At 39.6% G+C, this 27,965-nt stretch overlaps 1 protein-coding gene across 3 annotated transcripts in view; it reads right to left on the bottom strand.

The window, feature by feature from the left end:
• The window catches only part of LOC131468532 (protein kinase C and casein kinase substrate in neurons protein 1-like), a 28,230-nt gene extending 2,579 nt beyond the window's left edge, over nt 1-25,651 (bottom strand). Inside the window, exons 1-9 of one of the 3 annotated variants that reach the window (XM_058642899.1) lie at nt 25,474-25,651; nt 18,372-18,443; nt 6,072-6,201; nt 3,558-3,714; nt 3,192-3,427; nt 2,165-2,320; nt 1,223-1,398; nt 296-416; nt 74-180 (exon numbers count right to left, since the gene is read on the bottom strand). In XM_058642899.1, the coding sequence (XP_058498882.1) occupies nt 74-180; nt 296-416; nt 1,223-1,398; nt 2,165-2,320; nt 3,192-3,427; nt 3,558-3,714; nt 6,072-6,131 (1,013 nt within the window). In that variant the 5' untranslated portion in view covers nt 6,132-6,201; nt 18,372-18,443; nt 25,474-25,651. Of the gene's footprint in view, nt 1-73; nt 181-295; nt 417-1,222; nt 1,399-2,164; nt 2,321-3,191; nt 3,428-3,557; nt 3,715-6,071; nt 6,202-10,898; nt 11,103-18,371; nt 18,444-25,305; nt 25,410-25,473 lie in introns of those variants that run through there. The other 2 variants (XM_058642901.1, XM_058642902.1) reach the window with 2 other exon arrangements.
• Between the last annotated feature and the right edge of the window lie 2,314 nt (nt 25,652-27,965).

Genomic DNA, 27,965 nt, shown 5'->3' with positions numbered 1-27,965 from the left:
TTCACGATTAAACCGAATGTGACGGATGTAAAATTTACATCCGTCACATTTTTGATGTAGTACATGGACTAACCTGCTACGATCACCAGGTGGAGCCACATGGTCAGTGCTTGGAGTGGGTGGGGCTCCGTCTGGTTTCTTCTTCTTTGGAGGAGCACTGGCCTGGTCTGGGTTGTACTCCTGGCAAGGAGAAAGAAAATTAAATCAATAAATGAAAGCAGAATACGAAGCAGTTGTAAATATAGAGAAGGTTTTTTTTTTTTTTGATGATATTTTGTTGTTGTTGTTTTTTTACCTCAAACGCAGGCCAGTTCATATGCATGTCAGGGCCGTGGTTGTTGCTGAACCACTTCAGGTCTTCTTGAGTGTTTGCAGACAGGATCGTGCGCTCCAGTTCTCTGTATATTGTGGCATAACTGAGACAAAAATGGAACAGTGAAAGTGCCAGAAGGGACCTGGGAGGGTGAGGGTGAGGGGGGATGATGGTCTGCTAATTTGGCATCAGAATCTAATACAATATGGTTAAAGTTGTAGGTTGAGAGAGAGAGAGAGAGAGCCAACATTGTAAAGCCCTGGAGTCAACAATGTATGACTATGGTGCACTGCTCAAATCAAAGACAGGAATTTCCTACTCATTTTGTAGAATTCAAAATCAGACACATCTATGCAAAGTAAAGTCATAGAGACATTCAAGTATATTAAGAAGCTATAAAACCTACGTCATACATGATCATACAAAACACTGTCCTAACGTATTGTTTTTTGCATGTAATGTAATGTTTGTGTGTGCTTTTAATTTCAGCTGGTGTTTGTGTATGGATCATTATATTTATGGTCAGACATTTACAGAAAATGTGAGGAAACTCACAGCTGAAACATCCAAAAAGGAAAAATGGAGTATATCATATTTACATATAACTCCCCATGTTTCTTTTGTGTGGGTAAATATACAGTATTTCATTACATTTTTAATCATTATCATAAAATGTTTTCAGGGATGAGGAGGGAAAACACACTAGATTTTGAAATTAAAAAAACATAAAATTATACAGTTTGGGAGGTTTTTGGTATTATTCAATGTCGTGTGTATTATGGACACACACAAAAACAGCTTGCATTAATACGAAGTCAATATGCCATATGAGATGTCTCTGATATACAGAACAGTACAGTACTACAGATATACAGGAAATATGAATATGTCTTCTTCAGCCTGACTCACCTTTGGTTCTCACTGAGGTTAAGGTGGCGTTTGATGTCCAGTAAGGCCTCCTTCAGGAAGGTCAGCCTCTTGACTTCATGCTGTTGGCACTGGTCAAACACCTGCTCCATGCACTCCATGTACTGTGGGGTGCACTTGTTCAGCTCCTCCAGAGACTTCTCATACTTTTCTTTAGCCTGCGACGGAGAAAAGAAAACGCAGATAAACAAAGTGGTTAAAAAACAACCATATTTCCAACCAACCAACCCACCAACCATCTTCTAGCGCTTTAGCCTCCACATGAGGGTCTCGGCATAGGGCGATAGGTGAGGTAAACCGCAGGGCCACACAGAAACAAACAACCATTCACTCTCACACTCATACCTACGTCAACTTAGAGTGACCAATTTACCTAACCGCCCAAATCTGCATGTCTTTAGACTGTGGGAGGAAGCCGCACAACCACATTTCCCATTTTATGAAATCATTTATTCTTATTTGGAACTTGATATAAGTCTAAGTCGACAGATTCCTAAATTGTATGTGCTCCATAGTATGATAGCATATTTCTGAGGGTTTTAAACCACATTATAGTGCTGTGAATATTTTGTACACCATATATCATTTGTTTTTTTTTTAAAAACACCCCCGCATGCACCTCTCAAATACAAAAGTGATCAATTAACCTAATCAATACCAATTTAATCCTCTACCAAGTCACCAGTAAGCGCTGCAGCGGCGGCAGCAGCAGCAGCAGCAGCAGCAGGGAGAGAGAGCCTGGACCAGTAAGATAAGACTACAAGAGGACACTGGTCTGTTTGTAGAGAAAAGTACGAAAAGATAATGCTTTTAAAATGGATGTGTGTACAATAAAGGTGTGTATTTGCGTAAGTGATATTTCTTTCTGAACAACACAATCTTCTCAGCAGCAATTATTTGCTTGTTTCTCACTCGGTTTCTCACCTTCTGCATGTCCTGTTTGCATTTATCTACTTTCTCGTGGAGTTTCTTCTGCTGGTCTGGTGTGACAGATGCCTCAGTCTTTCCGTTGGCCTCTCGGGCTGCAGCCAGTTTCTCTTCTTTGCAGGCCATGTGGTACGCTTTCTTGGCTGTCTCCATCTGTACGTCCAAACACAGACACACACACACACACACACACCACCATCATCATCATTTCAAGTACATGAATTGATTTGACCAGGGGAACAGGAGGGAGTCACACGTTCTCATCTCAAAGCTGGACATTTTGTTGTTGTTATCACTTCACTGTAAATGTATCTACCAAAAGATCCAGAGCCATATTTGCTCTTTAGAATAATAAGTACAAACAGTACAAATCCATACAGGATTGCGACTGTTTCAGTCTCACATTGGATTTTTATGTTTCCCAATATCAAGGCACAGGTACTGAATTTTATGTTCACCATGTAAAATTCAACCTCTAACACCATCTAACGCCATACCAATGGTTTAAGGCACTCGAGTCCGTATTTACAATATTACTACTTTAACAGACTGTTGTTCAGAATGTGAAATTACATTGTCATCTATGATTCAGCTGGAATTCAAATTTAATTTAAAAACATCAGTTTAAAGATGACTTAAAATGACATTAGGAACAATTGTTAATGTATTTATTGAATCCCTGCTTTCTGTGATTGTTTTATTCATAATTTGACATCGGAAGAAAAGATTTGACCTAGTTAAAACATGGTTTGCACTTCGGTAGGATTGATTAAAAAAATCTGTCTGTCTGATCTGTGACTTGTTATGTCACATCCAGGAATCATGACTGAGCTTCTGAATGCTGATGTGCATGATGAATAATCCACTCTGGCCCAATAAATAGTCCACCAGACAACCACAACCTGTTCTTACACCCGGTGGTTTGTGTTAAAGACTGAATGGTGGATGATGGATAGAGGCTCTATGCTAAGCTAAGCTATCTGTCTATTTTCCAAAAGACTGACTTGGTTCTCATGCCTCTCACCTCCTTGAGCTTTTTGGCCCACGGCTTCTGAGCCTTCTTGAAGCCCTCCTCCGCCTCCTTGGCCTCCTTGAAGCCGCCGATCATTTGCTTGTGATATGCTTCCTTCTGCCAGTTCTTCACCTTCTCCACGTCCTCGTTCACGAGGTTGTTCTTCACGTCTTGGTGCATGTCACTCACCTTGTCTGCCTCGGTCATCACAGCCAACCAGGCTCTCTCCACGGAACCGTACTGTGGCCCTGAGCGTCGGCGAAAAAGGAGTCAAATGAGGTGCAAATATTAATGGAGAGTGCAAACAATGAAGTGTGTGAATGGAGCTCTGGCTAAGTGACAGACTCAGCTTTTTATTGTCTTCTCCGAAAGCTTTACCTTTCTCAATGAGCTGTCTCCATCTCTTGGACCAGGCAGTTAATTGATCACCGTAGGATTTTTCTATCTTGGCACGTTCCTGCAGGCAGCCCATAAGGTCATTGCAGAGCCGATGGCCATCGTCAAATCTCTTGACAGCACGTTTGTAGTTCCCCACCTGAGAACAGAGACGCACAAGTGTGTTAAAGGGAGAGACTTGCAACACATATCATACTGCAAATACACATACTGGCCAAAAGAGTTTTTTATTTAAGAAAAATATCCTATGGTATATGACAGGGGTCTTCAACATGGGGTCTCATTTTCTTTTCCACGTTTATGTTTAAAATAAAAAAGGCAAAGGCCAATTTGAAAAGCAAAATAGACCTTTTTTTTCATAATAAACGTAGCTGCTATAGTGAATCAAAAATATATATGCTAATAACTTTGTGTTTTTTGGTATATACATTTATACTGGAATACTGGTCCTGAAAAATGTCAGTGTTTTTTGACAGAAAAAGGTCACAGATACACGTACACAGTATTCACAGCTACTGCATTCAATGGCTTCTCTTTGAATCTGCCACCTTAAATGAGGCCGCCTTAAAAAAAGCACAGGCAGACTGTTTGGCTCCACCTCTCCAGGGTCTGCAGGGGGCGTGAGCTCATGGTGCATGATAAAGGGAGGGTAGTAGAGGGGGTTGCTCGTGCCTGTGCATGTGTAGTTATGCAATAGCAGGCTCAAACAGTGTGTGTGTGTGTGTATAATAGTGTGTTTGTGCGCAAAGTGGAGTAAAGCGAGCTTATTCTCAGGGTTAGGCAACGATAAAGTCAAAAACATTAGAAACCATAGGCTGTTGTTGTGAGTGTAGAGTGTGTGGCGTTCCATAGATACAGCCTCATTCATTTACATGCAGACATGAAGAGCGTGTGTGGCGGTGTATTTGCTGGCTGCAGAGCTGCGCTGTGATTGGTCCAGACATGAGCGAGTGTGTGTTGGTTGCTGTTTGAGCCGTAGAGAACCGCAGGGATGCAGCGAGACAGGTGTGTGACTGTATGAGTTTGGGCCTGTGTGACAATTCTGCCAAGTCACACCTACAATACTGTGGAAGCACACACACACATAAGCTCTTTTGTGTTTCAGTACTGTTGATTATCTTCATTGGACTGCACTGTTTCTCAACCCGTGTTATTTTTCTGGCACTGATAAACCATACGCTGACCTGAGCTGTGTTGTTGTTGTTGTTGTTGTGATGATGCTAAAGGCAGTTGCATGTGGTGAAATGCCAACTCGGAGCAACTGAAGCTCTTTGTCTGCGTCTCGATGGGTAAGACACGCGATACAATGACGACTCTGTGCTGAAGGAATTCATTAACACTAATTCGGTGGTTCTGAAATCCACACATGCACACACACAGACACAGGTTTGAGCAGCTATTCTTAGAACACTGCATTGACTTCCACTTTATTTGGACAGCCTAAATGAAGCATTATCCCTGACCTGAACCATAACCAGTTGATGCCTAACTCTGACCTAAAATGTATTAAAATGTATTTTGACTAAGTCAGGTCACGAAGCAATGAAAAATAACAAACGTAGCTTTCAAATAAACTCTTTAAATCTGATGCCAATTGCCTCAATATGAATCTTTATTTAAACAGGGGAAAATGCAAAATTGCTATTTTTCACTTGTAGCCTGTGAGCAGATTTATAGGACAAAAATGGTCCAGTCCCTTCGGACCAATTACTGGTTTAAATGTTGTGGCTGACTGGTGTATATTATAGTAAAGATAGAATCAGAGAATACTTTTAGTTTTTGTACATTTTATAAATCTTACAGCAAATCAATACATGATGACTATCCTGTGAAGGTGGAAGTGATTAAAACAAAACTTTCACTGTAAGCTGCTATAGCATCAGAACATTGTCTCCCAAATGAATGAATGAATGAATGAATAAACGGTTAATCAGCTCAGCTGCCTGTTTATTCTATAAGTGCCAGCCCCATTTCCAAATTATCTCCAAACAACGTGGCTCAAACCATCTGGTGCGTCAGGTCCTATATTTTTAGCGCTGTGATCAAAAAGAGAAACACTACAACTCCCCATTCATTGGTTTAATTTGTTAGGAAGCCTTTTTTTAATTCAAAAATAATTATTAAACACCGTGGATTAGAGAAGGTCAACACCACTGACGTGTCTCTTCACTGGCGAGCTTGACAAAAAGATGAGAAACTGACTAGAAACTTAGTGACTCCTCGAAAAATAATGACTCTACTCGACACATTTTGAATCCGTACAAAAATCTAAGCTCACTTCCTTTAGATGAAGCAGAATTAAATTGATTTCTCTGCAGTGTGTGAAACCTCCGATGTGGATAACAACATCAGACGAGGTGGCCTTTTGAAACATCATTACAACTTACGCGATAAATTCCCCTCTAAGGACTTAATGACAGTAATCTCATTTCCATGGCTTCAGTGGTGACTCAGTACGAGACGGAGTGAAGGTGGATGTGACAGCATCTCTTTTACCTCCCAGAAACTGTCCATGGTGTCGTCAACACCTGCACTCTCATCGTAGGAGCCAGACATTGTCCTGGATGTTGCAAAGCACTCTAACGGCAAAACGTGTCCTCTGTAGCAAAGCTGGGTTCCTCAGGCACTGGAAAAAGAAGAAGAAGAAGAAGAACAACAACAACAACACTGTGAGACACTGCAGCAACAAAGCATCACAGGGAGTGTGAGCAGCAGACATTAGTAGGTAAACATGGCCAAGCTTGCCTTGGTGTCATACTAAAGACACTTTCACTTGAGGAAACCTTTCACTGAAAGAGTTTCTGTTACAGACGTTTGTAATAATGGAATAAAAATAGCCTCCTCTGCCATACAGTACATACTGCAATAGCGTATTGCCCTGAAGAACGATATGACGCTGTGCACACGTGCTACTACATGCATGCAGTGTTACTAAGTTCGGCAGCCCACAAACACAATTAACGTGTGACTACATCGTAGTATAATTTCAACACTAAAATGGTAGTGTTTTAGTGAGTAAAACCAGACCAACGTGCACATTTGTACAGAAATCCTTTAATGACGTGATTTAATCACTGTTTTACTCTCTAAAAACCACAGAACACACTTCCTGCTGGATTTCCTCGAGCATTTAAGGTGATTTATATTTATTTGCTTGACGTCTGGTCGATATCTTACCACCAAGGTTAAAAGAAAAGAGGCTGGCTTGACGCTATATTGGTATTGAACCCCCGGTGAAGCCTAATCCATTTTGCTCTCATGACTAATGCTTTTCCCTTGACACAGAGATCTTCATTGCACTGCAACCACCAATATGACAAAGCAATATAGTAGATGTCCCTAATATAAATGAGGCTTTGCTGGTAGTGTTTACTCCGCTCAATTGTTTTTGGTTGACTGTGACCAGATTATGTCTAAATTACTTGTCCAGTGTGTAAGAATAAGTTACATCTTATGGCCAGGTCATACTTTCTGCACATGCTGACTGCATCCAGTTCATGGTGCGCTGTTATCTTGGTCAAGAGACAATGAGGACAGCAGTACCCATGGAAACAGGCTTGAGATCACTTGAAGAGTCTGCTGGTACGCACACATACAACACAGGACACACAAACGAGAACTCCTGGTGGCGGCCTTTGCAAAGGATGTAAACAGACTTTCACAACTCTCACCCAGTCTCGCTGCCATTTCCTCCTCCTTATTCTTTTGTTTATGGATTGGGTTTGTGTAGGTGGAGCTGTTTCATGGTAAGCTTTCACTTCAAATTGCTATATTCACGTCTGTTCAGGCCCCTGTACACACACGACGACCTTTGTAAAGAAATCTAAGGCTTGTGGGAACCATCCGATTTAAGGAATTGTACACTAATACATGCAATAATAGCGCTGAACAATCAATTTGATCGAAATCGCAGTACAGCCTATTGCAATTTTCAAATTGCAGGAGGCGCAATATTTCTAAAAGCCAAAATGTGTCAAATGAGCATTTTAGATTAAATGTTGTCCTGACCAGTACACATCACATTCTACAGACGGAAGAACACATCTTTGTTTCTCACAGATATCACACAGTAATCATTTTTTAATATCTTGTCCAAATGAAAACCATTCCCACTCACAATCAGTCAAAATAATCGTAGTTACATATTTATTCCAAAGTGGTTCAGCCCTGAGTCGTGCATTTAATTTCTGTCAAGTCTCATAAATGTTACACACTAGACCTTTAAGAGTGCTCAGCACAGGTCACTGCAGACGAAAGATGCTTTGCTGAGATTTCAGATTCAGCACTCTTGTGTCTGCATTCTTGTTCAAACATTACCAGTGTCCTCTGTGATTGCTCTTACAACCTCATCTGCAGTCACGTGCAGATCTGCAACATCCTTTATCCCTGGAATGACTCATGAACAATATTCTTTTTATGTCAGACTCTGTTACAGCAGGACCGGCTGCACTTCTCTTCAACCACAACGTGACAACAAAAATCGTCTTTGTGAGAAAAATGAGAATCCTGAACAGTAGTTTTACAACATGCAGGTTTTTTTTTTTCCACACTAATCAAAGTGTTGTGTGGGGCACAGCCAGGGAAATGTACCCTGTGTGACTGGTTCTGGTTTCACTTGCAGTACAGAACTTTACCTGATTCCACTGAGCTGGGTTTTTTTTAATCAAAGGGTTTGATTACTGCTGTTAGTCTGTGGATGTGAAGCCGTGGCTTTCAAAGGGTGAATATTTCAAGAGTGCACTCTGCACCAGAGGCAGCACAAAATACCAAAGATCAAGACCATATTTTAACATTATTCAGTGGGCGCATCAAGTGTTTTTCTGGTGAATCCTATTTTGAGACTGTGAGGAAAAGACGTCGATCAACTCAACTGACAAATACAAATTCAACATCTCCCAGAAAAATACTGGGGACTGATACATTTTTCTTTTTTAAATAATCCAAATATTGTCAACAGTGTGTGAAACATACAAAGAATTGAACGTTATATCTGCATATGATCCTCTATCATACAGTATATCTTTATTCACACTTTCATATTTAACATTTGGCTGACCTTCCACAGAACACATCAGTCGTCAGTCATCTCCTTCAAAATTGGGACGTGACCCATTTCTGTCAATCAAATGCTAACAAAACATTCCAGCTAGCCAATCAATACGTCACTCCCCTATGCTGACGAATATTTGCAAACAGAATATCTTATTGTGTCTGTTTCAATCTATACTTTCATAAAGGAATTCTTTTGACATTTCTAGAAATAGACAAAGATGAGTGGAATACTTAGTTAAAGGTTCACCATGCAACATTTTGGCAGAAAATTAATGTATATGTACTTTTATATAATCATACAGCCTTTGAATGGGCCATTTATATTTACTCTGGGTTAGGGTCTAAATTTACTCAGGCTGCTGTGTTTCTACAGCAGACCAGCTTGGAACACAGATGAAGAAGAACTACTGGCAAAGTCTCAGCTGTACTATTAGTACTGACATTCTGCCTGTGGAAATAATGAGCATGACTTTTGTATTTATAGTAAGAGACAACCTACAACAACAAACTAGGGCTGTGCAATTAATCGAAGCGTGTGTTCCAATTATGATTATGACCCCAAACAATTAGAAATACAAATAAACAAAACAAAACAATTATTACAAAACAGGGGCTTTTATTCTGTCCCACTTCCTGTCCCACTCGTCATCCGGTTGCCAAAAATAGAACACAGACATTCAGTGGAATCCCTGGGTTAGCACGCAGCATGAGTAACATTATATTAAATATTCAATAATTCATAGTTATTTTAAGGTACATTCAAAAGGTTTGTGTTCAAAGTCACTTTTCTCTTTTTAAGTGCAATGAATTCCATTTGTTTCAAGTTCAAGTCAATGAGTAATCATTTGAAAGAATCGTGATTTCAATTTTGACCCAAATAATCGTAATAATCTATCCATCCATCCCCCTCATCCGTCATGGATGGCAGAGGGAGCTGAGTGGCAGGGCAAACCCTGGACGGGTCACCAGTCCATTACAGGGCTAACATACAAAGACACCCCAACCCAAAAATGTCAGATTAAAAAAAAAAACATACGAGAACATGCAAACTCCAAAACAGAAAGGCCATGACCAAATAGGGATCCAAACAAAGAAGCTTCTTGTTGTGAAGAGACTGTGGTCATCTCATTGACAAGGACCTCTCAGATAAAACAGATCTCAGACACAGCAACACTGTGAGACACCATTTATGATACAATACAATACAACCTAATGTAGCCCTGTGGGGCATTTTGTTGCAGGGCAGCCCCAACATTTACATTTACAACATTCGATCAAGTAGGCAAACAAATAGGCATTTTAAAAAGAGGAAAAGCTGGTGTAGAAAGCACAAAAATAAATCACAGAGGGGTAAGTAGTAGCCAAGTAATGCAACCAAGTGCCGTCGCATTATGGATGCTGTGGAGTAACGTCTTTGTCTTTGTTCAGACCTCACATTACTTTACTTTATTTTACCCCTAGTGTTTTCTTTCAGTGACAGACTTAAAAGAGACACCATGTGACGTAAGACCATTATGTAGCCCATAAAGTAGCATTTCTCGAAGGAGCAAATACGCAACCGTTGGTCAAGCGACCAACCAATTATCCGTGTCATCCGATAAGCTTCAGCATCTGTGACTACAACGGCTAATGACATCAAAGCCAGATAAGGGCCGACATGCTGCCAGAAAAGCCACCGCACATCAACAACAGTTTGTCCTGCAGCCAGAGTTAAACAAAACTCTCAGGTTTAACTCACACACACATACTTCCTCTAAGATTTAGACACATTTGGAGCAATAAAACACCCTCTAACCCTGAGGCAAAAAAGTGCACTGGTGCTGACACCCAGAGTGGTTTATTACCTGGGCTATTGTTAATATGTTAATATCCTCAGGCTTGTTTGATACCCTAGACAGAGTTGAGGTCCACGATTGGGGATTCAAATGTGTCCCATCTGAATGATAAGAGTTGGGGATGTGAGAGTATGTTCTGTATTCTGGAGAAAGGGCTTAATACTACGGTTAATCAGGTCAATCCACCTTCAGTGACTGCGAAAACACTTGGCGTTCCTCTGTGTATTGAGTCATAGTAATCGAAAACTCATTCAACACTAGCCTACACAGTGTTTAATAAAGTTAAATTATGAAAATAATAGCTGAGCCGTGCAAAAACCATTTGGCTACAACAATTGACCAAAACTCTAATTTAAAGCCTTTGTTAGTAAGATACACTTCAAACTGTTCTTGCACATTCCAGAATAACTAACCATTATCAACAACATTCACTCACCACTGTTGGCTCCATCTTTGCAAATTATGAAGAGAAAAAAACCCAATCCCAAAATGTGTGATCATGCACAACTCCGGAAAATGACAATGACTCCTGCTTTGAGTTGTTGGTACGGTGAATTAAAGATGTGTTGCCGCTCTGACCTCTGTGGCTAAAATGAACCTATAGAGAGGACGATAAATCTGAGCAAGCCAGCATGTCTCACAGGCTGAGGGATAATCCTGCAGTGTGCCACTTGAATGGCTTTAGAGGGGGGAGGGAAGCGGAGCAAAGACGTGGCTAGGACGAGTGAGACAAGGGAGTCAAAAAAGTGGGACTGAGATGTTGACACAAAACTGAAATTAGTGTACTGATGGAAAGGACTTAACTGTGAAACAGCACACAGGTACATCAGAGTTTGTTTTCTTTTACATATTGAAATGTACTCACACAATGTGACGCAACTAAAGACTGCAGGTGCTTGATGAACATGTTGAGTGTTTTTAACAACGTTAAAGAGAACCAAGGCGATTCTAAGTTTCCTTACACACAAGTCCAGTGTTGACAAGTCTTTGGAAGAACTGAATGGGAGCCACAACAACCACGTAAGCCTGTTAGAGTAAGAAGATTTTAGAGAGACGAACTAACTATACTTCAGCACATTATCAAGCCCACAGTCTCCTGACTGAATGGACTACCGCAGTTGTCAAAGCCCTATCAGAAGAAACTCCTCTGGTCGGAGGAAACACAAGCACAAGCACAGGAACAGCGACAGGTCTTTCATTGCGATATGGTAAGAAGAGTGACAGCGATCAACGGCAGGAGAGAGGACAAGATGGAGGCCAGGATAGGGTTGACAGAAGAGGCTAGAAGTTGAAGCAACGGGCTGGGGACATAGTGTGGAGCTGGTCAGTCACTTCCTGAGTGAAACAGACAGAGCCAAAGGGTCAGGACAGCAGCTGAACACATCAGGACAGAGAAGTGATTCATCTCATGGTGCAGGCTGGTTGGATGTTGCCAGGAGACGGAGCTGCCTTGTGCAGACTTCACACACACACACACATAGCCCAGGCCTGCATTAAGATGGCCATGTGACCATCGCTTTAGACAAAAGCAAAAAAGAACTGGTTCAGTGACGCACTGTCACCAACACTTGTGAGACATCTTTGAGTACAAGCATGCACCAACACACAAAGGAGAGGATTTGGTGGATTGTTAATGCCTTGAGCTAAATGCTAATATCACGCAATGCTCACATGCTTACAATGAAATGAAAATGCTGTTCTAATTTAACCTAACCTCACCTCATTTCAACTAAACTAATCTAACCTAATCTAATCTAATCTAACCTAACCTCACCTCACCTCATTTCAACTAACCTAACCTAACCTAACCTACTCTAATCTAATCTAATCTAACCTAACGTAATCTAACCTCACCTCACCTACTCTACTCTACTCTACTCTAATCCAATTTAACCTAACCTCATCTACTCTAATCTAACCTTATCTAGTCTAACCTAACCTAACCTAATGTAATATAACCTAACCTAACCTAATCTCACCTCACCTCATCTACTCTAACCTAACCTAACCTCATCTACTCTAATCTAACCTAACCTCATCTACTCTAACCTAATCTAGTCTAACCTAACCTGACCTGACCTGACCTAACCTAATGTAATGTAATCTAACCTAACCTAACCTGACGTAACCTAACCTAAACTAACCTCACCTCACCTAATCTAATTTAATCTAATCTAATCTAATCTAACCCTTCATTGTAATAGCACTAGACAAAACATTACATATCAACACTCATATCAGAGGGTGAACAACACGAGGGACACACTTCACCATAGTCTGAGATCAGTTCGAGAAGATGTGACTTTTATAAACGACAGCACCAAGACGTCACTTTTAATCTCTGATCACAAATATGAGATGAATACAAGTGTGTGTGTGTGTGTGTGTGTGAGTCATGGATGACATCGCTGTCTGATCATGAAAACATCCCGAGGTGTTGTGGGCTGGGTCACTTTGAGTGGGAGACGGGGGTGTTTATTTAAAATCAATATTTATTTTGTGTGACTGATGTGTGAATCAGCCAGATGTGATGTTACTCAGCTCACAGAAGAACAGGCCACACAAAGAGTCATTTTATTATTATCATTAGTGGCATGTGAGTAAAGTAACGACACAATGTCACTGAGAAATTTGAAGGAAAATGGACTAAACTACACATGTATGCTGTCATAACAGACTCAACTTAAAGTGACCATCCTGTGACTGTTACCAATTAACCTTGTGATATTGGTAAAGTGTCACTGTCACTGGTTAATATGCTACTGAAGAACTGCAGCATTTCTCTGATTATATCATTCAATACCTGTCAAAACTGTATCTGCTTAAAACAACAAGAAGCTACAAACATCACAATATTCCTGCACATAATGGCTTCATTGATTTAAATCATAGATGGCAGCATATGAATGTTTTTCCGAGCATTATGGTGAGAAAAAAAATCCCTAGTCATAATCACCTGCACTGCTAATTAAGGACTGAGCTGAGTAGAAATGATGACCTTAATTCAGCCGCATGAATTATTTCCGTTTCTTTCTAATGGGCACTCACTGTGGAGTCAGTAATACTGAAATAAATCATCAAATACTGGACGGATTGCCACTAAACTCTTTGTATTCACAGTCTCCGGAGGATTCATGTGAATAACTTGCTCTCATTATCAAGTCAAAACACCACTTTGATCAATAATTTGTACGATCAGACTATATCAAACCTGCAGACATGAAATGTTTTAACCCTTAGTGCTCACGTGGCATGGATCTGTGCCACATCCTGCAGTGTGTGTTTAAAGGTCACATCTTCAGGCTTTAAAGTTAGGATTCATGTTATATTGCATTCAAAAAAAATGGGAGTAGCGATAGTTGTGCAGATCCCACGTTATGAAGCTTTTTGTTTTGTTCATAAAAACGAGCCAGTGACAGATTTCCAAATTTCACAAATTCAATCCGATTTTTAAAACTACTTTTAAACTACTTTTTGCTCAGGTGTGTTTATATAGTTGGTGAAAATGAGGAGGGACCAGATTGCCTATAGGTTGTGCTAAAGAAAAAAGGATATAAGTCACTCTATATTGCATATATATTCTTATAGCCTCTGTATATACGTTTAAACATAGTAATGGAAAAAAGCAGCCTGAAAGCTCTGTGTTCTAATGGTTAATTATTATACATATATATTATATATAAACATTTTAGGATATACTGTAGAATTATTTGTCATACCAGTATTTCAATCAAACAATCAAATCCAAATTTCAGTTTGAACAATACTTTATTTAATGAATAAAAAACCTGCAGAACTAAACAAGTGCTAATAAATTAGTAGGTGCTACTATACCACTCTGTCACACTAAATTACATTAGTATTTATTCATGTCAGCTTTGTTGGCCACACGGTTGGTGTAGTTATCAGCACTCTTGGAGACCTTAAAGACCTGGGTTTCCTCCCATAATGGACTGGTGATCTGTCCAGGGGTGCACCTCACCTATCACCCTATGTCAGCTGTGGTTGACACCAGCGCCCCCCTGTGACCCTCATGTGGAGGATAAAGTGGGAGAAGATGAGTGAATGTCAGCTTTGCTCTTGGGAGCATATGAGCTTTTCTACTACACCTCACCTCAGTTCGGCTCAACTCTACACAGTTTAGTATGGTTTTCCATTACTATAGTACCTCCTCAACATGGGCGGAGTCATCACAGAACGGCTGCATGAAACTGTTTTATATACAAATGTGTCTCGCTGCCTCACACTGTTAATCTGTTCTGGAGCACAGAATGTGTTGTATCTCCATTCAGATGTGAAGCTGTATAAGAGTTGATCATGGCAACATATATATACATATATATATGTATATATATATACATATATATATATACATACACATACATACATATATATATACATACGTATATGTATGTATATATATATATATATATATATATATATATATATATATATATATATATATATATATATATATATATATATATCAAATTCCACTGATCACAGAAGACAGAAAACTTTTGCACAGTACTGTATATAGGTATAGATATATAGATATATATATATATGTTGCCATTCTCAGCTCTTATACAGCTTCACATCTGAATGGAGAGACAACACATTCCGTGCTCCAGAACAGATTAACAGTGTGAGGCAGCGAGAAACAAAGGCCGGTCATATTCATCCCCACACAAACGTCAATTTCACAATAGGCAGCATTAATAACACACACACACAGTTGAGTTGTGATTTAACACTGTGTCCCGATCACTGCTGCAGTGGTTATGTAACTATCAAGCCTCTTGCCACAAGCCTCCTGGTGACAGTGTGGTGAAGACAGGAAAAAAAACTGCAGGGGAAGGGCAGAGAGAGAGAGAGAGAGGGAGAGGGAGAGATGGACAGGGAGAGGCAGTGCTGAGCGGAGGAGGGGGAGACAGACATATTGTGATGGTGTGGTTATGAAATAATGAACTGCAGAAATGCAGCAGTGGCTGTGAGATAGAGCAGCACGATGGTGAACGGAGGATCTGGTTCTGGTTCCACTCCACATTTTCTTCCCGTCCAGGCAGAAACAGGAGCAGAGGGAGGGCGAGAACCAGCAAGGCAACAGTCGATCTAAGTAACACAACAGCCTTCCACCTCCTTACCATCATGCTGCCTGATGCTGCACTGAATACTGATGGGATGTGTGTGTATCAGGGAGAGTAGGAGGTGGAGTTAAAGAGAGGGTGACTGTGCTACAAATGATTTTCACTCAGGGATGGGCGTTTGTTTTCTACACGGATATACATTATTATTATGGCAGACATCAAAAATGTACCCAACTAAATCTTGCTATATTACCATTATAAAATAAAATATCCACCGAACAGGAGGTGAAGCCTGTTTTTATGTGCATACCGCTGAATCTGAATAACCATAGCTATGGACAATATGGACAATAATCAATACAAATAGCACAATGTCACTTTGAGAACTACTGCTGCCAAAACTGCATCATTTGTCACTTTAACTCACTTTTTTTTGCTACTCGCTGTTGTTTGTTTATAATGTTGTTTAGACTTAGATCTTCATTACTTAGTATATATATATATGCTTACATACTGTATTTATAGTCTGTACATAATAGAGTATTCAATATAGCTTCGAAATATATATTTCCCTTTTCCCCTTTATATCCCCCTATGAGTGTAAGGATGCATGTGACAAATACGACTCTTGAATCTTGATTTACAAAATTCCAAAAACATGTTGAAATATGTTTGTAGTACGACCATTAGAAACCATAAAAGGTCATGTGCAGTTGTGCCCTATCATGATAATCTCATTAAAACCTCAGTATTTAATGTTTGCAATTGCAGCGACAGCCCTGATGGATGTATGCAGATTCTGGATCTATTTCTTATACTTTTAATCCATAATTGTTCACTCAATTTCATGTACCTAAGAAATGAACAATGTCTGGCTGATTATTTTTTGTCAGGTGCTTGTGTTCTCCTGCTTGTGGCAGGAGAACACAAGCACCAAGACGTCGACACAATATCCAGACCATAATCACCTTACGTCCCTATTTATACCCACCTCTAATACCCAGAGGCCATTCAGGAAGAGTGATTGACTGACTCTACTGTGATAAGTGAGGCGGAGACTAAAGACCTGAGACTAAAAGCTGCAGGGTTTTTTGTTTTTTTTCAGAGAAAGTTGATTTATAGCAAACATTTTGAACCCACTGCAAGAAATAGCTCATTTAAAAATATCACTGTAACTTTCATTTGCATTCATACTTCTACATGACTTTGAATTGGCATATACCGGTGATATTTACTTGCGCAGTCTTTAAAACTCAACATTGCCAACTTGGCTCGCAGAGTGATGGATGTGAAGAAGGAACCACGGGCCAAATTCAGTGCTTGTTGCTAAATAAAGTAGGGAATGAAATAAATAAGTGTGTGGTGTAAATGAATGTACTGGCTCAACCATCCTCAAGGAAAAAAAAATGAGGAGGCAGGAAACTGTTAACAACTCTAAATCTGACTTTAATGAATTAGAAAGAACGAGAACTAAAACATTTAAATGATCAAGTTACACCATTACCTTACAGAGTGACACTGAGCTCAGACACACAATAAACTAAATAAAATGAGCAGTTTCATGCTGTTATTTATGTTATTTGCTGTCACTTGCAGCAACAACATCTGCCTTTTTATAAAAAATAATTGGCATTATTGAAATTTGTTATGAACGCAACTATTACAAACTATGCATTTATGTTGCTAAGTAGTTTAATGTTTTGGTGACCTGTTTCATGTATTTCATATTTATTTTATACATTATTTTTGTTGAAAATACGGCATATCATTTCATAGCAGTGCAGTACAGACATAATTATAGACTAATTATTTAAGCATTGTCACAGAAATCCAAAAAAAAAATTCAATCAGGTGTGGAGTAAAAACACCGTCCAATCATAATGAACTGTCTGAATTAATGAATTGGATCGTGATGCATCTGCACCCCCTCCCCTGATGCACGTACCCCTCTTGGAACTCTTGACACTTTTGAGAGTATTCGTTGTTTTTCGGCATCACGTTGTCAAGTCGCCAGAAAAGTTAGCGTTACCAAAAAGAACCGAAAGTTACCGATGCTGCCGGTGCTTGTGAACCTGTGTTTGATCCACGTTCCTGTGCTGTGACGGTGTAGCATGTAGATATATATATATAGCTTATATATACATATTGTACATATAAGCTATATTACTCTGAACTATACCACAATGCGCCGGATCCCCGGAGAAGCCGCACTAAAGTGGGCCATAATTTTCTGATGAGTCTTTCTCAGACCTCACTGCTCACTCCCTGGCCTAGATACTTTACACCTCCCTGCTGCATCGAGGTTCTGTCATAATGCACAGAAAAGAAAGAGATCAAACAAGGAAATCAATATCGTGTGTTATCATTCTTCAATGTGACACCGAGGCAACTACTGAGCCAAAGTACACGCTGAAGTAATATCCTCGAAAAAGAAAAAAAAAAACAACAACATTTGAGAATATTTATAGTCAAAATACGACTAACTGGCTAATGCAGAAAGCTGAAACAAAACCTTCCAGTATGACTGTAACCTTAGATACAGACCTGCACATAGACGACCACGTGAAGATCAATATGAAATACAGGTCTCAAATATGCAACAACCTCCCTTTAGGAGGCCCTCGGACAGTGTGGGGCACCCACATGAAATATGAACAGCGTTGGTAAAGAGCTATTAATTACCTCAAGTGATGTACTTTAGTATAAAACATTATTCTCTTAAAAGCATTTGGATCTGCCCGCGCGGCGTCAGGTGAAATGACGATGGAGGGAACAGGTAGATTTTTCAAGGTGAGGCAACACAAACCCGTGCGACTCACCTTCTCCGCCAAACGGGAGGTCAGGTTTCCATAAACCCTAGACAGAGCTGTTGGTCCCCTGCAGGAGATCACCTGTGGAAAGAAAACATGAGAGGGAGAGAGTTAAATCATATTAAACTTGAATGAATGAATGAATGAATATCTTTATTGTGAGATCATTGAACACAAACGTGCCAATAACTGATAAAGTAATGAGGCGGAAGCACGTGGCTTCTTTTTGCCTATCACGTTCAAGCCGAGAAAAAAAACAGAAAATCAGAAATGTCAATAAAAGACTTTACGCTTGATATCAGGGGTGTCAAACATATGGTCCGCAGGCCAGAACCGGCCCACCCAAGGGTCCAATCTGGCCCGCAGGATGAATTTGTTATCACCTTATGATTACAGTCTGCTCATAATGTGAAAAACTACATTTGTCAGTCTCAGATACCTGTGACTAAATGTTCGGTGCCTTTGTAGATCCACTGTGATCTGTAAGCGTTAGGAACGGTGAATACACTGCTTGGACCCAAATGCACAAGACAGGAGGGACGATGAATGACTTCAAGTGTCTTTTATTTTCTCTTAAAAAAAGCAGGCAAAAACAAAATCACTTCTTCACAGAAGGAAGAACTTAACTAGACTTGACGTGACTGGAATCAAAAGTCAAAACTGGCTTGGACTCTGACGTGTTCTCTCGAAAGCATAAACGACGCACTGGCAAATGACAAGGGAACTGGGGACACTATATAGGGGAGAGGGAATCAAGGGCAGGTGCCAGTGATTAGTAAAGGATCACCAGGTGAAGTGCATGAGGGAATTAGGGAAGATGTGTCAAGACAACTGAGACGTGACAGGAAGACATTACATTTACCAAAATAAAAGGGGAAGTGAAAATCAAACCCACACCAAAAGTGACATGAACTTAACGTGACTTTAACCTTAAACTAACACAATAACTGAACTAAACAAGACAAAAACACTAACAGAGCTGACGCTTCGTGACAGTAAGTTATGCACATGTGTAAATGGTAACATTTTGCACAATATTGTCGAAATTTTCTCTAGAAATTTCAGGTTGTTCATAATACGTTTTGTAAAAAGACACTTCATGCAATGTAAAACAAAGGGAATCATTTGGAGATCTTGTTGTTTATAGGTTATTATGCTATTATTTCACTGGTCTGGCCCACTTGAGACCAACTTTAGATTATAATACTGGACTGTCACTTCACAGTGTAAGCTGTAATTATTTTACATTTCAATCCTTTTTTGAACCACAAAAGAGTTTTACACAAGCGTGCGTTCCATAACTTTACCCCCAAAACTGACACAGTGGATTTAATATTTCTTCCCACTTCCCAAAATTATAATTTCCTTCTCTCAGTTTAAAGAATGTCTGACAAACAGGAAGAGTTTTATTCACCATTGAATATACAATTTTAACATGAAATATCCAACGGTTAACGTGGCTGAAAATAAGTGAGAACACTTATTAGGCTGAGAAATTAGTAAAGATTTTTAACTATCAAAAGAGAGTGATATTTGATCAGTTTGAGCCTTGATGTGGTTCATATACAGTAAAGAAAGCTCATGCACGATGGTCTAAATGGAGAGATAAAACAATAATATATATGTTCTAGACTAGCTTTGAGCTGTTTTTCCTGCCGTCACTAACAGATTTTTAACCACATTTTAACAACGTGCAGCCCACACTTAATTTAACACACTGCTCACCCACACGACTAAACAAGACTTTGACTGCTATATTTCTGCTATTAGGGACGGAGGTGGCGTTGGGTGCTCATGTCAAAATCACAGATAATAAACCTCAGATAGGAAGTAGCAGCCCACTTATGGCCTGGTTGCAGTTAAGTTCCACACCCGTCTCATTGAGACTCCAAATGTGCTGAAACATTATGTTCGAGCAGGCGGTTACATCTTTTATCTGAGGTGAGAACATGACTGAAGTCTATTGGACTGTGTTTGACATGTGTTGTAGCCATTCTTCATGAATATAATTTAAGTTCTAATTTTGGGATAAGAGAGAGCTCTTTTAATGCTTTTTGATTGGTTACTAGAATGAGACGAAAGAACAGGCACCAGCGAGTTTAGTTAGAGTTAGAGTTTCAGTTAGTTTTTATAGAAAGGACAATATTTTAGGTTCCGTTCTTTTTGTGATGATTTTTATTTCAAATAAAAAGATACAGGAATGATTCAAAGATTTGGATCCAGGACTTTTGTTTTCGGATGACTTTGAGGTCCTAAGCTCATGAGTGAGCCCTGCTGCACACACTATTTAAAAGTCCCGATAATTGAAAATAACTAAGGCAATAGAGTGAAAAAATTACAGAATATTAAAAAAAAGGAAAATAAACCAAGACTCAATGTTAAAATCCAGGAAACACATGGATTACAGCTTCATCTATTGCTAAAATAAGAATAAGAATAAGCAAATATTTTGCCTACCTTGGCCAGGACTCCCTTGAAAAAGAGGTCCTTAACCTCGATGGGATTTTCCTGCTTAAATAAAGGTTAAATAAAAAAATAAAATATACCAAATATTAACTTGTTCCAACTTTTTATGCCACTGTTCACTGAATATCTGTGAGTTTACAGATGTTGGAAGGAATACAATAACTTCATTCGCAGCTTTAATGCCCAGAGTAATTCCATGCACATATTTCTTTCCTTTCTTTAATCTCCACACACTCTAATGATTGGATTGGATCTTTCTTCCACTCATGACGAAGCTGCCCACTTGTGGACTGAAGCAACCTGAGATGTGGGCACCATCGGACAGAATGAATGGGATGCACTGAATCTGGCATGATTTCATGTTTAAAAATGCTGAGTCATGTTGGGTTTGTGCTCCCTTCAGAACTATTATAGCTCAAACGGATGCAGAGACTCCCGGTGAAGAAATCCCAGCAAGTGTTTGTCATTGTTTTCACGGCTCGCCGCAGTTTCTAATCGAGATGAATTGACTAACACAGTAGTTTAATCAGTTGTTGATAACATGGGTAGATCATTTTTAAGCAAATTGCAGACATTAGTTTAGTTTAGTCTCTGGAGAAACTGGGCTGAACATCATTGTTAAGGACAATTTATGAAGTGGAAACATAATAAATTGATGGTTAATATCGTGGTTATGCAACAAGCTGCAACCACACTGACCACTAGATTGTTTAAATAGAAACATGTAGCCGCGAGACGGTCATTTGTCTTCTCTTCGTCTCCTACTGTCTCTCTGAATTTGTCCATGAGGAAACACACCCTCCAGTGTCTACAGCCACGGTGCGTTCACAGGTGATGTCATGAACCGTTACACCAACAAAACCCCACTAATGATAATGAGGATGTGTGTTGTGAGTATCTATTATTATGACACACTGGGACTCCATTTTGAGTCACAACTAAACCCTAAAACCAGGTCTTAATCTTCAAAAAGCCACTTAAAGTCATGTGGACCAGTCAAAATGTCCCCACAAGGTCAAAATGTCCTCACAAAGATAGGTTTGTTTGACACTTGGTCCACACACAGTCCTACTGCAGACACACGGTGATAATTCAGAAGAGACAAACACTGACATGTTGTGGTGACGCTGCATTGAAAGGCACCAGGTCACACCAATCTCATTCATAATGTTCGACAAAGAGATCACACATTTGTTGTAGAAATAGTAGAAATGTGGAGAATCATCACGCACTAATGATGCTCTGAGTGTAAATACACTTAATGTTAAATATTAATATTCTATCCGGCCAGATCACTTCTAGGAAATTGAATATTAACAGCATCTTTGTTTATTTCTCTGAGAAAATAAATAGATTCAGAGAGTGGAAAACTAAATGAATTCTTTGTGTTGTGTTTTTTTTTTTAAATTTAAATACATTTGTAATGGCATAAATCTTCCGCCAAGCACGCGTCTTCCCCTGTGTGTATGTGTGTGTGTGTGTTTGTGCATTCTCCCCTGCACGGAGAGGTACCCAACACTCTGGCTGCCCTTCAGACACTCTCTGTTCTTACACTGCCCCTTTTTTCACACATTGTCAGACACCACTATGTCCTCTTTCAACAGAGGAACAGCCGCCTTTAACCCTTTCAACAGAAAGCACAGCAGACCCACCATTTCACGTAATATCTCAGCGCCCGACCACAACTGCATGGCTAACGGCAACACACACACAGGTCAACAACACGAGGAAACACCACATTCTGTCCATGTGGGACATGCTGAGAGGGTGTACTGTATGTATGCTGCACCATGCATTTCAATATGATTTAAAATAACACAATCTGTAACCAAGAGATTCATAATTATACCTAAAATTATCTCGGTGGCTGTGGTATAAATGCATTTATTTATACATGTTCAGTTTGACTGTAAGGAAACTGCACTCATTTTATATGACATTGAACAGAATAAATGGCAGTAGCTTGAACTCCAGGTCTCTCTTTACATCTCATTATTGCTATGGACATGGTCATAAATAAACCAAACTGATTAGAGCGTCAACTAACGATGTTAAATGTCAGAAAATGTTGATCCGTGTTTCCCAAACCTGGAAATGATGATGTTCCACAAACCAAAAAGGACTACATTTGAATGATTTCTTTGTTATATGTAGCAAAAATCCCAGGAAATATTCACATTAAAGAAGCTGAAAAATCTCATGAATCAATTATTGGAAGAATTGACGATTAATTTAGTAATTGTTTCAGCTCATCTTCAGATTTAAAACTGAGGATGGTGAAAAAAAAAGCTAAAATCAATTAGGAAAACACTCATGATACAACTGTTCACATAATAGTTTAGGATATTAAAAAAGATCACACCAGTAGTGACATGAGTGGAAATCATAATAAACAAACCTCCTGTCCTGAGCAGGAAGACGTTGCCTCACTGCATCAGAACAACAAATCCCAAATAGTGAGGAATCATGAAATGAACAGGGCTGCAAAATCCACTATTAGCACCACAGAAAGTCAAAGAGAGGACGCACTTGTGGTCTAAGACAATTAGACCAATCTCCTAACCAGTCTCAGAAGAGAGAGGGTGAAGGCTTTGTCAATAAAACAGCTCTTTATCTCTCAAGGATACAAAGAGACACGGACTCAAAAGGGTAAAATAAGTGTGATCAAAGTGATTCTGCTCTCTTTAAAGACTAAAATCAGCTCTGCAATTATTTTTGATACTAATACTGTTGATAGCAAAAAATGATTATAGTCTTGAATTGAAGAGCATCATATTGACTTCAAACTGATAAAGTAAAGTGAGCGTAAGTTAGTTGCCTGTATTTGGTGCAAAATTTGAGACAGTACCAAATAATAATCCTTAAATATAAGGCCTGAAATGTTATCTTAAATGTAGGCCTAAATATGCCACTCTAGATCTGTGGTACTCAATGTGAGGGAGAAAATAAATATTGTTTAAGTGAATAAGAGGGATTATATTGATGCATGGATGAACTACTGTAATTATTATCATGAATGTTATCACAAAAAGGTGAATTCTGACTGTGCAAGGGTGAGTGGCTCTGCAGACAAACAAACTCCTCCACAGACACGTCTAGAATCTTGAAATGCAAAAAGACAAACGCAACAAGAATTCAACGATGACAACTCATCGCATGAACTAACTGTTAGTGTTCACTAATCTCACTTATGTTACACACAGCCAGTCTAAAGTGCAGCACGACTTGGATGGATCGTTAATAATCTCATATGCCTTCCTGAGGACTTGTCTGGGGATAAAGCTGCAGGGGAGATCTTTGTATTTGGCCAATAATTCTCACACTACAGGGTCACAGTAACAACACGTCGCAGAGGCGCTTCATGCCCCTTCTTTGACAGAGTGAAGCGTCCACAAATGCATAGCAAGTTCTCTTTAACTCCACAACCCAATTAAATTACCCGCATCCACCCTCTGACTGTGTCATCATCTCCTCTCTTGGGGGCACCTTGGCTGCTGAGAGAGTGGATTCAGCACCACGGACAGCTCCAGCACAAGACATGGCATCATTAACACAAGGAAACAAGGTTTTGTTCGTATAAAAACACACACACACAACAGCCCTTTAATGTTGTGTTGCGTATGAGCTGAATGGTTTAGAGAGAGACCAAGCCTCCACCATCATCATCACCACCACCACCATCGTCATCATCATCTCTGCTGCCAGAGTAGAATTGTGCTTCACGATGAAACACTTTCTTCAGCCTGGATGCATTTCAGCTCGCGAGCAGATTTAATGAATGGTTTAAAAGAGACTCTCACATCATGATGCACCTAATGTCACGTAGAAGAGCAGGATGCTCCTATACTCTTGCTTGGTTCATCAGAGGGAAAGGAGGAAGGAAGGAAGGAAGGAAGGAAGGAAGGAAGAAGAAAAAAACAAAAACAACACAGCAATGACGCTAGAGATGGTTCATCGCTGTGCTGTGACAACCAATTACATAACGTCAGAGCTGAGTGCTCTCATTAACATCCGCGTCCATTTCACCAACAAACCCTCACATACACACAAGAGGAAGATCCCGCACTCCTGTTTGCACCAAAACCAAAAAAGCACCCGCATAATTTATATTATTAATAGTGTTGTTTTGCCCATTTTGCGCACGGCAGTGAACATCATCTACTATGCACTTAATATGGCAACAACATAAAACCACAATTTCTATGTTGGATGTTTATGTGCAGTGAATGCGCGCGCGCGCACACACACACACAGCATTTGAACGCTGAGGTCAAATTTGCTCATCCTGACAATTCTTATAGAGACAACAACAACAACAACAACAACAACAGCCTACATCTGCGGAATCAACGGCTCAACAATGTTGATACTGCGATATGAATCCAAGATGATGCAAGCGACATGGTCCCTCTTCACCCTTGCACACGCAAACAACCGCACACCATCACACAATGACGCATGCAGGGTTCAAAATTACCACAAAGGTTCTAATGGAGAAGTTGCAGCGCAGCAGAGGAAGAAGGTGAGTGTTTTACGCAAACGATGGGGAAATGATGATGCGAGGTTCCTGCATCCCAATGAAGTCGCCCTTTGCTGAAAAAGATGCACAGCTTCTCTGATGTGGCATCAGCACACAAGGACTTACCAGAGATGAAGCTGCTGCTGCTGCTGCTGAGGTTCACTACTACCCAGGAGTCTGCGCTGCAAATAATTCAGTATGTATTTCCCCTTGCAGTGACAGAAGGTGACCCTGCGTTCTCTCTGCAAGACTCTGCATCCGCTCGATCACGATGCACGCAGCAAGGGGGAGCTCCACGGCACAGGCGCGCGACAGGGGGATGGCCCAGCCATTTCCTTACAATTGGCGACAGGAGTGAGATGTAGGAGGGGGCAAAAAAAAAAGCATGATCTTCTGAGGATAGGACACTCTACTTTTTAAATGATATTAACCTTAAGGGGTTTAGAGAAGCTTTATAAGATGCATCTGCATGTGCAGGTGGGAGAGAATTTCTTTTTCATCGGCATCAGAGTGTGTGTATCTTAGTTTGTGGGGAATTGTTTTTCTACATAGATCAGTGCAATTAAAAGAAAGTAAATATGTTTTGTAGGCTTTTGTAATAAGGGGAGACCCAAATGTGACTTCCACTTTCCAACCAATAAGGAGAGAGTGGCAGGAAAAGGGGGCGTCCCTTTTTCTTGTCAATCACAGGTACATTGCATTACATTATCTGTCGCTGTGTGTTGGAGTATCAGGGCCGTTTTTAGCTTTAATGGGGCCCCTATTCAAGATGCTGTTTAGGGGCCCCTAGTTTGCCAAAGTATGATGGAGCAGTGACGATTGCTCTAAGACAACAAGAGAAACTCAGCATCCTCTAAAACATCGTCAAATATGTACTGTGTTGAATTTACATTTCAATACTAAATGTGCACTAGAACGTGATTAGAACTTGTCACTATACAGTTCACCAATCCATTGCAGGGCCACGCATACAGACAAACAACCATACAACCATTCACTCTCACACCTACAATTTAGAGTGTCCAATTTACCTAAACCCCATATTGCATGTTTTTGGACTGTGGCATGAAGCTGGAGAACCCACGCACAAACAGGGAGAACATGCAAACTGGGGCTCGAACCCAACCAGGGTCTTCTTGCTGCAAAGGCAAGAGTGCATTATTATAGCATTTCAATTTGAAACAATTATTGCGTTTCCTGGTTGTTCGTTTGTAAAATTTATGTATAAATAACGACTACAGGAAACCCAGAACTCTGCTTATGTTTAAGTAAATACTGTGAAAATACAGCCCTGTGCCTTAAGTGATAACCAAAAAAGAGTTTGTGGACTATAATATTTAATTCATTGTTTGTTTGTTTGTTTTTGTATGATAACATACACCTTGATTGCTGGTCCTTTTGGCAAAAGAGCAAATAACAATTAAATGTCAAGTTTAGGTTTTTAACAGAGAATCAGTCACTTGACACTTAGTCTAACCTCTTTAAGCCTTTTTAGTTCACTTTGTATGTACTAATGGACGAACAGTTAGACGGAACAACATTTGTGTTTGTGCCAAAAAAGAGACAAATTAGAGAGAAACAGCTGTGTTTTTCAGGGCTATGTAACGATGCAGAGTGTGGACTGGAACTACATTTTAGAATAAGAACCCAAAGTCTGCACGCAGCAAGCCGTCATTTTGTCATCATTGTCATTACATGTTATTGTGTGCCATTTATTTACTACTGCACAACCGTGAGTGATCAGAACAGTGAATACTTTGCTGACTGATCTTTGTGTGTGTTAATGCTCAGATGTTCAGAATCTGTTTCCCCAAATGTAAATGACTCCATAATAATTAATAACTTATTCAAGCCTTGAACCAGTTCCTTTCAGAAGTAAAAAAAAACAAAAACCTAAAAAGTATAAACCAGAAATCTACCCAAAATAATCCCAAACAAAATAATAATACAATTAAATTATATATTATAAACAATATAGAAATCCTGTGGATGGGGGCAATGATGCAAACACTTTGGGGTCCATTGGCTCGTATTTTATGAACACTTTTACTTATCTTAGGTGACTAATAGTTGACTTTGTAATATTATAGCTCAATATTTAAGATAATAATAACTGGTTAAACAAGAACATGCAGTATTCTATTGTGCTCTAGAAATTCCACATTTTACCTTTAACAAGGCTTTTCTCTTATCACAAGTTTTTTAGTGACATCTAGTGGTGATAGACTGACATCACAAAAACAGAATGACCTCAAAAACTTCTGTTCTTATGCTGTTGAACATTTAATCCTTTCATATATTTATATTTAACACCGCAGCCACATCATTTTGCAATATCCAAATACTAAAATAATTTCAGAATTTTTAGATAAATTGAATTGAATTGACAGTGAAGGACACATGATCTGGTCAGGGTGAACCATGCCTCTCTTCATCTTATACTTTTCTGCAGGCTGTCACTGAGAGGTGTAATACTGCCCTCCACAGTTACAAGTTCTTAATCACAATTTAATCTGAAAATGATCTGGCCAAGATTGCAACAACACAAACAGATATATACAACTATCATACACAACACATGAATTAAACACATCATCTAACCAATATAAAACACAAGA

This window comes from Solea solea, chromosome 11 (assembly GCF_958295425.1).
Source record: "Solea solea chromosome 11, fSolSol10.1, whole genome shotgun sequence".
NCBI classification, from domain to species: Eukaryota; Metazoa; Chordata; class Actinopteri; order Pleuronectiformes; family Soleidae; genus Solea; species Solea solea.
The sequence above is the reverse complement of the archived record's forward strand: the minus strand, read 5'-3'. Positions and strand labels throughout refer to the sequence as shown.